The sequence below is a fragment of the Agelaius tricolor genome, unplaced genomic scaffold (assembly GCF_023055355.1).
Source record: "Agelaius tricolor isolate 1412-34295 unplaced genomic scaffold, bAgeTri1.0.p SCAF_99, whole genome shotgun sequence".
Classification (NCBI taxonomy): Eukaryota; Metazoa; Chordata; class Aves; order Passeriformes; family Icteridae; genus Agelaius; species Agelaius tricolor.
The window spans coordinates 316,981-333,120 of NW_027269359.1; the positions used below are offsets into that span (position 1 = coordinate 316,981).

Genomic DNA, 16,140 nt, shown 5'->3' on the forward strand with positions numbered 1-16,140 from the left:
GGGACAAAGGGGGAGGAGGAGGAGGAAGAGGAGGAGGAGGAGGAGGAGGGTGGGGCAGCTGTGGTGGCACCACCCAAGGTGGCACCACCTGTGAGTGGGGAACGTTGAGGAGGTCTCAAGGTGGCACCACCCTTCATTGTTGGGGACATTGAGGGGGTCTCAAGGTGGCACCATTCATGGATGGGGTCCTAAGGTGGCACCACCCTTGGTTGTGGGGGGACATCGAGGAGATCCCAAGGTGGAACCACCCTTCATTGTTGGGGACATCGAGGGGGTCTCAAGGTGGCATCACCCCTGGTTGTGGTGGGGACATTGAGGTAGTCCTAAGGTGGACAATGGACCACCACGACCATGCTCCCCACCACCATTATTCCCACCACGATGACCACGATGACCCCACAACCCCCATGACCACCATGACCCACCATGACCACACCACCCCCATGACCACCATGACCACACCACCCCCATGCCCACTCCAGTCCCATCACCACCATGACCACCATGACCCCACCACCCCCACAACCACCCCCACCACCTTCTCCCGCCCCACGGACGGGGAAGGAGGACACGTCCCACCCTGGCGTTGGACCTTGGCCTTCAGCCAATTCCCGCCCCACCCTTCCCGGGCTAAAATCAACATTTTTGTGTCTTGGCAACCAGGAACGGGGACAAAGTCCCCAACACCTGGAGGTGTGGCCAGGTGTGGCCCCAAACACACCTGGCAGGTGCTGGAATGCGGTGGGAGTGTCCCCGGTCGGGGTAAGGTGGGTGTGGGGCTGTCACCTCCAAAAACAGCTCCAAAAAGGCGGTGGGGGAGGTTTGTCCCCTCCCCCAAGCCATCACTGGGGTGGTCCCAGTACAAACCAGTGACACCAGAGATGTTTGAGTGGCTTCATTGAGACAGAGAGGGTCCAGCCCCCTTTTTTGGGTGGGGGGGGGATCTTCACCCTTGAATCTGGGGACAAAGGGAGGTGGGGACATGGCCTTGGAGATGGGGACGTGACCTTGGAGGTGGGGACGTGGCCTTGGAGGTGGGGACATGGCCTTGGAGGTGGGGACGTGGCCTTGGAGGCGGGGACATGACCTTTCAGGTGGGGTCAGGACCCAAAAGTGCTGCTGGAGGTGAGGTCCTCACGTCCCAAAAGTGGGGTCATGACCCAAAAGTGCTCAGAGGAAGAGGAGGAGGGATACAGGAGGAGGATGAAGATGAGGGCAGGGGGTCAAGGTGACCCCCAGGAGAAGGTCCAGGTTGTCCTGCAGTGCTGGGGAGGGGGGGGACGATGACCTCATTCCATGGGGTTGATGATGAGGGTTATGATGGCGATGATGGTGATGATGGTGATGATGGTGATGGTGGTGATGGTGGAAATTGTGTTGATGATGGTGGTGGTGATGATGGTGATGGTGGAAATCGTGTTGATGATGGTGATGGTGATGATGGTGATGATGGTGATGATGGTGTTGGTGGAAATCATGTTGAAGATGGTGATGGTGATGATGGTGATGATGGTGGTGATGGTGACCATATGGGTCATGACAATAATGACAGTGATGATGATAATGATGGTGATCATGAAGAAGATTTTGATGCTGATCATGGTCACGATGATGATGATGATGTTGATGTTAATAACACTGGTGGCATTGACGATGACGATGATGATGGTAAAGTTCTGGTGGTGGAAATCACCACCCCACCAGATCTCATAGCTCCGTGACGAACCTCTCCGGCCGCGGGATTTGGATCTGTTGGGACGTGACGGGGAAGATTCGGTGGAGAATGGGACGTCAGGAACACCTGGGGCTTCCCCGCTGCCCTGGCCCCACCACGGCAGGAGAGCAGGGGGAACTCACTGGCACCGAAGTGTCCACGGCCTCGAGGTTGACTGGGTGGTCGTCCTGGAGCTGCACATCTGTGGGACAGGAGGGTTCAGTGGTGGTGCTTGGGGTGGGGATGGGGGGCAACAACCGACCCCACCACCCCCGTGGGGTCACCAGAGACCCCTCCCCACCACCACCCCACTCCACGCCCACCTTGGTTCCGGAAGCTGAAGCTCCCTTGGGGGCTCCACTCCTCGCTGATGTTCTGGTACCAATTCTCCATCATCGCCTGCTCGGCCCTGGGGATGGGACAGGGGGTGCTGGGGGTCACCACCAGCAGCTCCATCCCTGCCTGGACCCCCCCAGCTCCTCCACAACCCCACAAAGGACCAAGGTCCCCCCCCTCTGAACCCTCAGGACCTCATTGAGGATGAGGAACATCTTGGAAGCCACCAACCCAACGAGATGTCCCACCGCATGGAGACCTCCCAGCCTGTCCCCTCTCACCTGTCAAAGGACCCAGATTTCCGAGCTCGGAAGAGGAAGACGGAGAGGACGATGACCACGATGACCAGGATGGCCACGGTCAAGCCCAGGCCCATGGCCAGTTTGCTGACCCGTGATGCGCAGCGGTCACCTTGGTACCAGTACAGGTGGGTCTCATCACAGCTGGTGGGGTGGGACAAGGAGGTCAACCCAAAGCTGGGACCCACCCAGAAGAAACCTCTCCCACCCCAACCCCATTTCTGCAGCCTCAAACCCTGCTAGAAGCGAGACTCTGCTCCACCTCAGGGGATTCAACCCTGGAGATGACCATGGAGATCCATCAGAAGGTTTGGATCCACCTGGAGGAAGACCCGACACCAACCCCAATAATTTTGGACCTCTTGTTCTGCAGAGGAAACCTCGGAGGTGGGCCTGGAGTTACACCAGAAGGGTCGGATCCAGGTTGGACCAAGACCCTGCTCCAACTCTGATGGTTCTTGACCCATTTCCATGCACAAAGGAGCTCGGAAAGGATTCTGAAGATCCACCAGAGGCTTGGATCCATGTGGACCAAAACCCTGATGGTTCCTGACCCATTTCCATGCAGGAAACAGCTTGGACGTGACCATGGAGATCCACCTGAAGTGTGGGACAGATTTGGAGGAGGAGGATGAGTTTCCTTCAGCCCTTACAAGCACTGAGGACCTCCGCGGGTGATGTGGCACGTCCCACGGTGGCAGTCGATGGTGCCGGCGGTGCCCGGCGTGCAGTTGGACATGCAGGACAACCCGGAGCTTGTCAGGTTGGGGAAGAAGAATTCCTGGTAGCCCTCAGGTGCCTGGCTCTGGCAGTAGGCTGGAAGAGGGGACAGAGGTCATCTGGAGCTCCTTTGGAGACCCCAACCCGCGTAGATCCCCACCGTCCACTCACCATCTCCATCAAATTCCAGCGCGGCGCTGGTGATGTTCACCTCGGAGGGGTTGAAGCACAGGTCACCTGCAAGAGAGGTCCAACAGGTGGAGGAACGCAGCCCCACAGCCCCTCTCTGGGGTGTCCAGGGTGGTTCGGGTGGGTGGGAAGGTGTCCCCCCACCCCATGGGTGGCCCTGGTTGTCCCCAGCCCCGCGGTGGGAAGGTGGCAAGGTACCCTCGGTGCAGTTGAACTGTGCGGCTGCCACCTCGATCTTCTCCTGCACTTTGGCCGTGATGTTCTGGAGCTTCTGCTGGCTCTGGGAGGTCACCAGCAGGGACACGATGATGGCGTGATCCACCACCACGCTGCCAGGCCTGGACAGAAGCGCCACCGCCCCGATCTGAGCACCCTTTTCCCCATGGAGTGACCCCAAAATCGCCGTCCTGGCGACCCCAGCGCTCACCTGAGACTGTTCACCTTGATGCCCTTGTAGCCCTCAATGCCGGCGTAGACCGCGCCCATCTGGAAGAGAAGATGTCTCCAGGTGGGACCGTTGGGGCCGTTCCCCTCTCACCCTCCTGGATCTCCCTCATCTTGGGTGTCCCCACCCCAAAATCCATCCCGGTGGACTTGGAGAACACCAGGCAAGAACCTGGAGAGGTTCTTGGAGAACTTGGGATGCACCTGGCTGCTCCGCCAGGTAGATCCTGACCTCAGGTGGAGTTCTCGTGTCCCTTTACCTGCTTGGTGAAGTCCTGGACGAACTCCTGGTAGGTGGATGAGCTGGTGTTCTTAAGGTCCTCGGTGAAGTCCCGGTTGGTGACGCGCAGCTCCACCTGCACTGTCCCGTTGGTCTCTGGGAATGGTCCAAAACCATCCCATGAAGGAGGGAGGAGCAGAGGGACCCTCTCAGGCAGGTGGGACCCATAAATCTCCCCCTAAACCCCTGAATTTGGGGGTTGTTTGTGAAGGAACCAGGAGAAACGTCCTCCACCCATCGGGAGAGACCATGGGTGATCCCAGTAAGGACTGGGCCGTGTCCCAAAATTCCCACCTGGTCCTCCCAGGTGGATCCCACGTCTCCAAAAAATTTCCAGGTGGGCATCTCAGGTAGATCCCACCTCACCCTGGTGGAATCACCGCCTCCTCCCAAATTTTTGGGTTCTGAGAGATTCCGGTGATTCTTGACCCGTTTTTTCCAAGCAGGAAACAGCTTGGAAATGACCATGGAGGTCCACCTGAAGGGTTGGATCCATGTGGGACAGCTTTGGAGGAGGAACCTACAGAGGAGGTTCTTCGAGGTACGGTCACGCCTGGAGAACACCTCCAGACCTTCCTCACCCGTCAGATCTCACCCCGGTTTTGGATACAAACCAAAAAAAAAAGACGGAGCTCCTACCAGCTGTGGTCTCGATGGTGTTGCTGATGTCCTCACACCGGGCCCCGGTGAAGCCCAGGGGACACTGGCAGTGGCCGTTGACCCAGGTGCCACCGTTGCTGCAGATCCCTGGAAGGAGAGGCAGATGCAGGAGGAGGAACCAGAATGGACGTGGAAAGGAGCCAGGGGGGAAGGAGGGGTGGGAAGTACCTGGAGTGGCGGTGGAGTGGGGAGTGGTGGTAATGGTGGTGGAGATGGTGGTGGTGATGATGGTGGTTCTACGGGTGGTCCTAGGTGTGCTGGTGGTTGTGGTGGTGGTGGTTGTATGGTTGGAGGTGGTGGTCATATGGGTGGTGGTGTTGGTCCCAGAGATGGTGGTGGTGGTCCCAGGTGTGGTGGTCCCAGGTGTGGTGGTCCCAGGAATGGGGGTGGTGGTCCCAGGGGTGGTGATGGTCCCAGGAATGGTGGTCCCAGGGGTGGTGATGGTCCCAGGGGTGGTGGTCCCAGGAATGGGGGTGGTGGTCTCAGGGACGGTGGTGGTGGTGGTCCCAGGGGTTATGGTGGTTGCAGGGGTGGTGGTGGTCTCAGGGATGGTGGTGGTGGTCTCAGAGAAGGAGGTGGTGGTGTCAGGGACTGTGGTGGTCCCAGTGGTCATAGAAATGGTCTCAGCTCTGGTGGTGGTCTCTGAGATGGTGCTGGTGGTCTCAGGACTGGTGGTCCCAGGGAAGGTCGTGGTGGTCCCAGGGAACGTTGATGCCTCAGGGCTGGTGTTTGTCCCAGGTGTTCTGGTCGTGGTCCCAGGGATGGTCGTGGTGGTACCAGGGAAGGTCGTGGTGGTCCCAGGGAACGTTGATGCCTCGGGACTGGTGGTGGTCCCAGGGATGGTGCTGGTGGCCTCAGCACTGGTGGTTTCTGGGATGGTCATGGTGCTGCCAGCAGTTGTGGTTGTCTCAGGTGTGGTGGTCCCAAGGAAGGTGGTGGTGGTCTCAGGACCAGTGGTTTCAGGGGTGGTCATGGTGGTACCAGGGGAGGTCGTGGTGGTCTCAGGGAACGTTGATGCCTCAGGGATGGTCATGGTGGTCTCAGTGAAGGTGGTGGTGGTCTCAGGACTGCTGGAGATCCCAGGGAAGGTCCTGGTGGTCTCAGAGGGAGTGGTGGTCCCAGGGAAGGTCATGGTGGTCTCAGAGAAGGTGATGGTGGTGTCAGGGACTGTGGTGGTGCCAGGGGTGGTAGAAATGGTCTCAGGGATGGTGGAGATTTCAGGGATGGTCATGGTGGTGCCAGGGCTGATGGAGGTCCCAGGGAAGTTGGTGGTGGTCTCAGTGAGGGTGGTGGTCTCAGGACCAGGGATTTCAGGGGTGGTCATGGTGGTCCCAGGGGTCGTGGTGGTGTCTGGGATGGTGATGGTGGTGCCAGGGTTGGTGGTGGTGATCTCAGGGAGGGTGGTCGCAGGGAAGGTGGTGGTGGTGCCAGGGTTCATAGAAATGGTCGCAGGGCTGGTGGTGGTCCCAGGGATGGTGGAGATGGTCTCAGAGAGGGTGGTGGTCTCAGGACTGGTGGTTTCAGGGGTGGTCATGGTGGTCCCAGAGGTGGTGGTGGTCTCAGGGAACGTTGCTGTCTCAGGGATGGTCATGGTGGTCTCAGGACTGTTGGTGGTCCCAGGGAAGGTCCTGGTGGTCCCAGGGAAGGTCGTGGTGGTCTCAGGGAACGTTGCTGTCTCAGGACTGGTGTCTGTCCCAGGTGTTGAGGTGGTGGTGCCAGGGAAGGTGGTGGCCTCAGAGAAGGTGATGGTGGTGCCAGGGACCGTGGTGGTGCCAGGGGTGGTAGAAATGGTCTCAGGGGTGCTGATGGTTGCAGGGTTGGTGGTGATGGTCTCAGAGAGGGTGGTGGTCTCAGGACTGGTCGTTCCAGGGATGGTCATGGTGGTACCAGGGAAGGTCGTGGTGGTCTCAGGGAACGTTGATGCCTCAGGGATGGTCATGGTGGTCTCAGTGATGGTCGTCATGGTGCCAGCAGTTGTGGTTGTCTCAGGCGTGGCGGTGCCAGGGAAGGTGGTGGTCATCTCAGAACTGCTGGAGATCCCAGGGAAGGTCCTGGTGGTCTCAGGACCGGTGGTTTCAGGGGTGGTCGTTGTGGTACCAGGGGTGGTGGTTGTCTCAGGGAACGTTGATGCCTCAGGGATGGTCATGGTGGTCTCAGTGAAGGTGGTGGTGGTCTCAGGACTGCTGGAGATCCCAGGGAAGGTCCTGGTGGTCTCAGAGGGAGTGGTGGTCCCAGGGAAGGTCATGGTGGTCCCAGGGAAGGTCGTGGTGGTCTCAGGGAACGTTGCTGTCTCAGGGCTGGTGTCTGTCCCAGGTGTTGAGGTGGTGGTCCCAGGGAAGGTGGTGGTGGTCTCAGGGAAGATGGTGGTGGTGTCAGGGACTGTGGTGGTCTCAGGGATGGTGGAGATTTCAGGGATGGTCATGGTGGTGCCAGGGCTGATGGAGGTCCCAGGGAAGTTGGTGGTGGTCTCAGGACCAGGGGTTTCAGGGGTGGTCGTGGTGGTGCCAGCGGTCACGGTGGTCCCTGGGATGGGGCTGGTGGTGCCAGGGTTGGTGGTGGTTGTGGTGTCAGGAACTGTGGTGGAGCCAGGGTTCATAGAAATGGTCTCAGGGCTGGTGGTGGTCCCAGGGAGGGAGGTTTCAGAGAAGGTCATGGTGGTCTCGGGGAACATGGTTGACTCAGGGATGGTGCTGGTGGTCCCAGGGATGGTGGTGATGGTCTCAGAGGGAGTGGTGGTCTCAGGACTGGTGGTGGTTTCAGAGAAGGTGCTGATGGTCTCACCGAAGGTGGTTTCAGGGATGGTCATGGTGGTGCCAGGGCTGATGGAGGTCCCAGGGAAGGTGGGGGTGGTCTCAGTGAGGGTGGCGAACTCAGGACTGGTGGTTTCATGGAATGTCGTGGTGGTCCCTGGCGTCGCAGTGGTCTCAGGGATGGTGGTGGTCTCAGGACTGCTGGAGATCCCAGGAAAGGTCCTGGTGGTCTCAGAGAGGGTGGTGGTCTCAGGACTGGTGGTTTCAGGGGTGGTCATGGTGGTCCCAGGGGTGGTGGTGGTCTCAGGGAACGTTGCTGTCTCAGGGATGGTCATGGTGGTCTCAGGACTGCTGGTGGTCCTAGGGAAGGTCCTGGTGGTCCCAGGGAAGGTCGTGGTGGTCTCAGGGAACGTTGCTGTCTCAGGGCTGGTGTCTGTCCCAGGTGTTGAGGTGGTGGTCTCAGGGAAGGTGGTGGTGGTGGTCTCAGAGAAGGTGATGGTGGTGTCAGGGACTGTGGTGGTGCCAGGGGTGGTAGAAATGGTCTCAGGGATGGTGCTGGTGGTCCCAGGGATGGTGGTGATGGTCCCAGGGATGGTGGTGATGGTCTCAGGGTGAGTGGTGGTCTCAGGACTGGTGGTCCCAGGGATGGTCATGGTGGTACCAGGGAAGGTCGTGGTGGTCTCAGGGAACGTTGCTGTCCCAGGTGTTGAGGTGGTGGTCCCAGGGAAGGTGGTGGTGGTGGTGGTGGCCTCAGAGAAGATGATGGTGGTGTCAGGGACTGTGGTGGTCTCAGGGATGGTGGAGATTTCAGGGATGGTCATGGTGGTGCCAGGGCTGATGGAGGTCCCAGAGAAGCTGGTGGTGGTCTCAGTGAGGGTGGTGGTCTCAGGACTGGTGGTTTCAGGGGTGGTCATGGTGGTCCCAGGGGTTGTGGTGGTCTCAGGGACTGTTGATGTCTCAGGGATGGTCATGGTGGTCTCAGGGATGTTAGAAACAGTCTCAAAACTGGTGGAGATCCATGGGTCACTTGTGGTCTCAGGATGGGTGGTCTCAGGGATGGTGGTGGTGGCCTCAGGTATTGTAGAAATGGTCTCAGGACCGGTGGAGGTCCAAGGGTCACTGGTGGTCTCAGGGTTGGTGGTGGTGTTGTCAAGAGTCATTGTGGTCTCAGGGATGGTGGTGGAGGTCTCAGGGTTGGTGGAAATGGTCTCAAGAGTGGTGGATGTCCGTTGGTCATTGGTGGTCTCAGGGATGTTCGTGGTGATGTCAGGGTTGGTGGAAATGATCTCAAAGCTGGTGGTGGCCCATGGGTCACTGGTGGCCTCCAGACTGGTGGTCTCAGGGATGGTTGTGGTGGTCTCAGAGGTGGTGAAAATGGCCTCAGGACTGGTGGTGGTCCATGGGTCACTGGTGGAAACAGGGGTGGTCAAGGTGCTATCAGGGGTGGTAGAAATGGCATCAAGACTGGTGGAAGTCCATTGGTCACCGGTGGTGGTCCATGGGTCACTGCTGGTCTCAGGACTGGTGATCTCAGGGATGGTTGTGGTGGCCTCAGGTGTTGTAGAAATGGTCTCAGGACTGGCGGAGGTCCATGGGTCACTGGTGGTCACAGAGATGGTTCTGGTGGTCTCAGGGATGGTCATGGAAATGGTCTCAAGAGTGGTGGAGGTCCATTGGTCACTGGTGGCCATCCATGGGTCACTGGTGGTCTCAGGGTTGGTCGTGGTGGTCTCAGGCATGGTAGAAATGGACTCAGGAGTGGTGGGAATCCATTGGTCACTGGTGGTCGCAGGGATGGTGGAAATGGTCTCAAGTCCGCTGGTGGTCCATGGGTCACTGCTGATCTCAGGACTGGTGGTCTCAAGGGTGGTCGTGGAGATCTCAGGGATGGTCATGGTGGTCTCATGGGTGGTGGAAATGGTCTCAGGACTGGTGGAGGTCCATTGGTCACTGGTGGTGGTCCATAGGTCACTGGTGGCCTCCAGACTGGTGGACTCAGGGATGGTGGTGGAGATATCAGGGATGGTGGTGGTGGTGTCCAGCGTGGTAGAAATGGCCTCTAGACTGGTGGAGGTCCATGGGTCACTGGTGGCATCTGGACTCTTGGTCTCAAGCATGGTGGTCTCAGGGATGGTTGTGGAGGTCTCAGGGATGGTGGAAATGGTCTCAAGAGTGGTGGATGCCCGTTGGTCATTGGTGGTCTCAGGGATGTTCGTGGTGGTGTCAGGGTTGGTGGAAATGATCTCAAAGCTGGTGGTGGCCCATGGGTCACTGGTGGCCTCCAGACCGGTGGTCTCAGAGATGGTCGTGGTGGTCTCAGAGGTGGTGAAAATGGCCTCAGGACTGGTGGTGGTCCATGGGTGACTGGTGGTCTCAGGGTTGGTCGTGGTGGCCTCAGGTGTTGTAGAAACGTTCTCAGGACTAGTGGAGGTCCATTGGTCACTGGTGGTCTGAGGCCTGGTGGTCTCAGGGAAGGTTGTGGTGGAAATGGTCTCAAGTCCGCTGGTGGTCCATGAGTCACGGGTGGTGGCCCATTGGTCACTGGTGGCCTCAGGATTGGTGGTCTCAGGGACAGTTCTGGTGGTCTCAGGGGTGGTCATGGTGGTCTCAGGAGTGGTGGAGATCCATGGGTCACTGGGGGTCTCAGGGATGGTTCTGGTGGTCTCAGGGATGTTCGTGGTAATGTCAGGGTTGGTGGACATGATCTCAAAGCTGGTGGTGGCCCATGGGTCACTGGTGGCCTCCAGACCGGTGGTCTCAGGGATGGTTGTGGTGGTCTCAGGGGTCTTAGGAACTGTCTCAGGATTGGTGGACGTCCATGGGCCACCGGTGGTCTCAGGCATGGTCATGGTGGTCTCAGGGGTGCTAGAAACAGTCTCAAGACTGGTGGAGATCCATGGGTCACTGGTGGTCTCAGGGAGGGTAGAAATGGTCTCCAGACTGGTGGTAGTCCATGGGTCACTGGTGGTCTCAGGACTGGTGGTCTCAGGGAAGAGAGTGGTGGAAATGGTCTCATGTCTGCTGGTGGTCCACGGGTCACTGGTGGTCTCAGGGATGGTTGTGGTGGTCTCATGGGTGGTGGAAATGGTCTCAAGAGTGGTGGACGCCCATTGGTCATTGGTGGTCTCAGGGATGGTTCTGGTGGTGTCAGGCATGGTGGACATGATCTCAAAGCTGGTGGTGGCCCATGGGTCACTGGTGGCCTCCAGACCGGTGGTCTCAGGGATGGTTGTGGTGGTCTCAGAGGTGGTGAAAGTGGCTTCAGGACTGGTGGTGGTCCATAGGTCACTGGTGGCCATCCATGGGTCACTGGTGGTCTCATGGTTGGTCGTGGTGGTCTTAGGCATGGTAGAAATGGACTCAAGACTGGTGGGAATCCATTGGTCACTGGTGGTCTCAGGTTTGGTCGTGGTGGTCTCAGACATGGTGGAAATGGTCACAAGACTGCTGGTGGTCCATTGGTCACTGGTGGCCTCAGGACTGGTGGTCTCAGGAATGGTTGTGCTGGTCCCAGGGATGGTGGAGATCCATGGGTCACTGGTGGTCTCAGGGATGGTTCTGGTGGTCTCAGGGATGTTTGTGGTGGTGTCAGGGTTGGTGGACATGATCTCAAAGGTGGTGGTGGTCCATGGGTCACTGGTGGCCTCCAGACTGGTGGTCTCAGGGATGGTTGTGGTGGTCTCAGGGGTAGAAGAAATGGTCTCAAGAATGGTGGATGTCCATTGGTCACTGGTGGCGGCCCATGGGTCGCTGGTGATCTCAGGACCGGTGGTCTCAGGGATGGTTGTGGTGGGGTCAGAGATGGTGGAAATGGTCTCAAAACCGGTGGCTGTCCATGGGTCACTGGTGGCCTCAGAGATCGTGGTGCTGGTGTCAGGGGTTGTAGAAACGGTCTCAAGACTGGTGGACGTCCATGGTCCACTGGTGGTCTCAGGACTGGTGGTCTCAGGGATGGTTGTGGTGGTCTCAGGGATGGTAGAAATGGTCTCAAGACCTCTGGTGGTCCATGGGTCACTGGTGGCCTCTGGACTCGTGGTCTCAAGCATGGTGGTCTCAGGGATGGTTGTGGTGGTCTCAGGCATGGTGGAAATGGTCTCATGACTCATGGTGGTCCATTGGTCACTGGTGGTGGTCCATGGGTCAGTGGTGATCTCAGGACTGGTGGTCTCAGGGATGATCGTGGAGATCTCAGGGGTGGTGGAAATGGTCTCAGGACTGGTGGAGGTCCATGGGTCACTGGGGGTCTCAGGGATGGTCATGGTGGCCTCAGGGATGTTCGTGGTGATGTCAGGGTTGGTGGACATGATCTCAAAGCTGGTGGTGGTCCATGGGTCACTGGTGGCCTCCAGACTGGTGGTCTCAGGGATGGTCAAGGTGCTGTCAGGGGTGGTAGAAATGGACTCAAGACTGGTGGAAGTCCATTGGTCACTGGTGGTGGTCCATAGGTCACTGGTGGCCTCCAGAGTGGTGGACTCAGGGATGCTGTTGGAGGTCTCAGGGGTGGTGGAAATGGTCTCAAGAGTGGTGGAGGTCCATTGGTCACTGGTGGTCTCAGGGATGGTGGTCTCAGGGATGGTGGTGGAGATCTCAGGGATGGTGGTGGTGGTGTCCAGCGTGGTAGAAATGGCCTCTAGACTGGTGGAGGTCCATGGGTCACTGGTGGCATCTGGACTCGTGGTCTCAAGCATGGTGGTCTCAGGGATGGTTGTGGTGGTCTCAGGGATGGTGGAAATGGTCTCAAGAGTGGTGGACGCCCATTGATCATTGGTGGTCTCAGGGATGGTTGTGGTGATGTCAGGGTTGGTGGAAATGATCTCAAAGCTGGTGGTGGCCCATGGGTCACTGGTGGCTCCCAGACTGGTGGTCTCAGGGATGGTTGTGGTGGTCTCAGGGATGGTTGTGGTGGTCTCAGGGATGGTTGTGGTGGTCTCAGGGATGGTGGAGGTCCATGGGTCACTGGTGGTCTCAGGGATGGTTCTGGTGGTCTCAGGGATGTCGGTGGTGGTGTCAGGGTTGGTGGACATGATCTCAAAGCTGGTGGTGGCCCATGGGTCACTGGTGGCCTCCAGACTGGTGGTCTCAGGGATGGTTGTGGTGGTCTCGGGGGTGTTCGAAACCGTCTCAAGACTGGTGGTGGTCCATGGGTGACTGGTGGTCTCAGGGATGGTTGTGGCGGTCTCAGGGGTAGAAGAAATGGTCTCAAGAATGGTGGATGTCCATTGGTCACTGGTGGTGGCCCATGGGTCACTGGTGATCTCAGGACTGCTGGTCTCAGGGGTAGTCGTGGAGGTCTCAGGGGTGGTCGTGCTGGTGTCAGAGATGGTGGAAATGGTCTCAAAACTGGTGGCTGTCCATGGGTCACTGGTGGCCTCAGAGATCGTGGTGCTGGTGTCAGGGGTGGTAGAAACGGTCTCAAGACTGGTGGACGTCCATGGGCCACTGGTGGCCTCCAGACTGGTGGTCTCAGGGATGGTTGTGGTGGTCTCAGGGATGGTAGAAATGGTCTCAAGACCTCTGGTGGTCCATTGGTCACTGGTGGCCTCTGGACCGGTGGTCTCAGGGATGGTTGTGGTGGGGTCAGGGGTTGTAGAAATGGTCTCAAGACCTCTGGTGGTCCATGGGTCACTGGTGGCCTCTGGACTCGTGGTCTCAAGCATGGTGGTCTCAGGGATGGTTGTGGTGGTCTCAGACATGGTGGAAATGGTCTCATGACTCATGGTGGTCCATTGGTCACTGGTGGTGGTCCATGGGTCAGTGGTGATCTCAGGACTGGTGGTCTCAGGGATGATCGTGGAGATCTCAGGGGTGGTGGAAATGGTCTCAAGAGTGGTGGAGGTCCATGGGTCACTGCTGGCCATCCATGGGTCACTGGTGGTCTCAGGGTCGGTCATGGTGGTCTCAGGCATGGTAGAAATGGACTCAAGACTGGTGGGAATCCATTGGTCACTGGTGGTCTGAGGCTTGGTGGTCTCAGGGAAGAGAGTGGTGGAAATGGTCTCAAGTCCGCTGGTGGTCCATGAGTCACGGGTGGTGGCCCATTGGTCACTGGTGGTCTTGAGGTTGGTTGTGGTGGTCTCCGACATGGTGGAAATGGTCTCAAGAGTGGTGCTGGTCCATTGGTCACTGGTGGCCTCAGGACTGGTGGTCTCAGGAATGGTTGTGGTGGTCCCAGGGATGGTGGAGATCCGTGGGTCACTGGTGGTCTCAGGGATGGTTCTGGTGGTCTCAGGGATGTTTGTGGTGGTGTCAGGGTTGGTGGACATGATCTCAAAACTGGTGGTGGTCCATGGGTCACTGGTGGCCTCCAGACTGGTGGTCTCAGGGATGGTTGTGGTGGTCTCAGGGGTAGAAGAAATGGTCTCAAGAATGGTGGATGTCCATTGGTCACTGGTGGTGGTCCATGGGTCATTGGTGGTCTCAGGACTGGTGGTCTCAGGGATGGTTGTGGTGGGGTCAGGGGTTGTAGAAATGGTCTCAAGACCTCTGGTGGTCCATGGGTCACTGGTGGCCTCTGGACTCGTGGTCTCAAGCATGGTGGTCTCAGGGATGGTGGTGGAGGTCTCAGGCATGGTGGAAATGGTCTCATGACTCATGGTGGTCCATTGGTCACTGGTGGTGGCCCATGGGTCAGTGGTGATCTCAGGACCGCTGGTCTCAGGGGTGGTCGTGGTGATCTCAGGGATGGTCGTGGAGATCTCAGGGATGGTAGAAATGGTCTCAAGACTGGTGGAGGTCCATTGGCCACTGGTGGTGGTCCATGGGTCGTTGGTGGCCTCCAGACTGGTGGTCTCAGGGGTGGTCACGGAGATCTCAGGGGTGTTGGAAATGGTCTCCAGACTGGTGGAGGTCCATGGGTCATCGGTGGTCTCAGGGATGGTGGTGGTGGTGGCCGGGTTGGTAAAAGTGGTCTCAAGAGTGGTGGTGGTCCATGGGTCACTGTTGGTCTCCAGGATCTTTGTGGTGGTCTCAGGGTTGGTCGTGGTGTTCTCAGGCCTGGTAGAAATGGTTTCAAGACCGGTGGAGATCCATGGGTCACTGGTGGACATCCATGGGTCACTGGTGGACATCCATCGGTCACTGGTGGTCTCCAGCATCTTTGTGGTGGTCTCAGGGTTGGTTTTGGTGGTCTCAGGCATGGTGGAAATGGTTTCAAGACTGGTGGTGGCCCATGGGTCACCCTTGGTCCAGGGGTCACCCTTGGTCCATGTGTCACCATTGGTCCATGTGTCACCCTTGGTCCATGTGTCCCCAGTGGTCCAGGTGTCACCATTGGTCCATGTGTCACCCTTGGTCCATGGGTCACCGGTGGTCCATGTGTCACCCTCGGTCCATGTGTCACCATTGGTCCAGGTGTCACCATTGGTCCATGTGTCCCCAGTGGTCCATGTGTCACCATTGGTCCATGTGTCACCATTGGTCCATGGGTCACCCTTGGTCCATGTGTCCCCAGTGGTCCAGGTGTCACCATTGGTCCATGTGTCCCCGGTGGTCCATGTGTCACCATTGGTCCATGTGTCACCATTGGTCCAGGTGTCACCCTTGGTCCATGTGTCCCCAGTGGTCCATGTGTCACCCTTGGTCCATGTGTCCCCGGTGGTCCAGGTGCCCCCGGTGGCTCCAGATTTGGTGGTGCCCGGTCTGGTGGTGGTTCCCGGTGTCCTGGTTTCTCCTGCGGCTTCAGCAGCCCCGGTCTCTGTGGAGACAGCAGAAGATCTCCCTATCTAAGGTGGCTTTGGCGTGTCCTGCTGTCCAGGTGTCCATTTGGAGCCTCCTCGATACCTGCAATGCTTTGGATCCATCCCGTCCCACCTGGAGCATGTGCGACCTTCTGGAACGTTCCCTCCAAGCCCACAACTCCTCAATTTTTGGACCTCTCCTCTTCCTCCTCTTCCTCACCCCAAGGGTGACAAAGCCCCCATTGTCCCCCACTGCCACCCCTGGATCTCCTCCAGGTGCCGTCATCGGCCTCAGGTGCCGTTATCAATTTCAGGTGAGCCCGTTATCGATCCTGGCTATGCCTTATCAGCCCCGGGTTCCTCTTATCAGCCCCAGGTTCCTCTTATCAGCCCCGGGTTCCTCTTATCAGCCCCAGGTGATCTCTTATCTCTCCCCCCTCATCGTCTTCGCTTTCGTTTCTCCGTGTCCTCCTCACCTGACACCTGTCCAGGTGAGCACCCACCCAGGTGAGCTCCTTGGTCACCCTCAGGGCCACGGGGACGCTTTGCCCTCGCCCGAGGGGGGAAAAAAATGTTTCCTTTTTAATGAGGAAAAAATTGAGTTTTTTCCCTCATTGAAATGAGGAATTTTCTCTCGTTGAAATGAGGAATTTTCCCAGGTTAAAATGAGGAATTTTCCCTCGTTAAAATGAGGAATTTTCCCTCGTTAAAATTCCCATCTGGGAAATTTTGCGGCTTCGTTAAGAAAATCCCGAAAGAAGAAAAATTGAGTTTTTCCTCGTTAAAATGAGGAATTTTCTCTCGTTAAAATTAGGAATTTTCCCTTGTTAAAATTCCCTTTTGGAAAATGTTGCGGCTTCGTTAAAATCCCGAAAGAACAAAAATTGAGTTTTTTCGTCGTTAAAATGAGGAATTTTCCCTTCGTTAAAATTCCCATCTGGAAAATGTTGCAGCTTCGTTAAGAAAACCCCGAACGAACAAAAATTTAATGAGGAATTTTTCCCCATGAATCCCGAAAGAACAAAAATTTAATGAGGAATTTTTCCCTCCGTTAAAATTCCCATCTGGGAAA

General features: G+C 57.6%; 1 protein-coding gene across 1 annotated transcript; it reads right to left on the reverse strand.

Annotated features, from left to right (window-relative positions):
• Positions 1-1,289: 1,289 nt before the first annotated feature.
• LOC139585977 (mucin-3A-like) lies at positions 1,290-15,354 on the reverse strand. Its single transcript, XM_071419079.1, has 12 exons — positions 15,264-15,354; positions 4,811-15,085; positions 4,622-4,729; positions 3,963-4,078; positions 3,686-3,744; positions 3,457-3,596; positions 3,214-3,306; positions 3,003-3,165; positions 2,332-2,493; positions 2,038-2,123; positions 1,864-1,916; positions 1,290-1,820 (listed from the first exon to the last, which is right to left on the reverse strand). Exons 1-12 carry the CDS (start codon positions 15,352-15,354, stop codon positions 1,290-1,292), a joined length of 11,877 nt encoding a protein of 3,958 aa, XP_071275180.1.
• Positions 15,355-16,140: the final 786 nt, after the last annotated feature.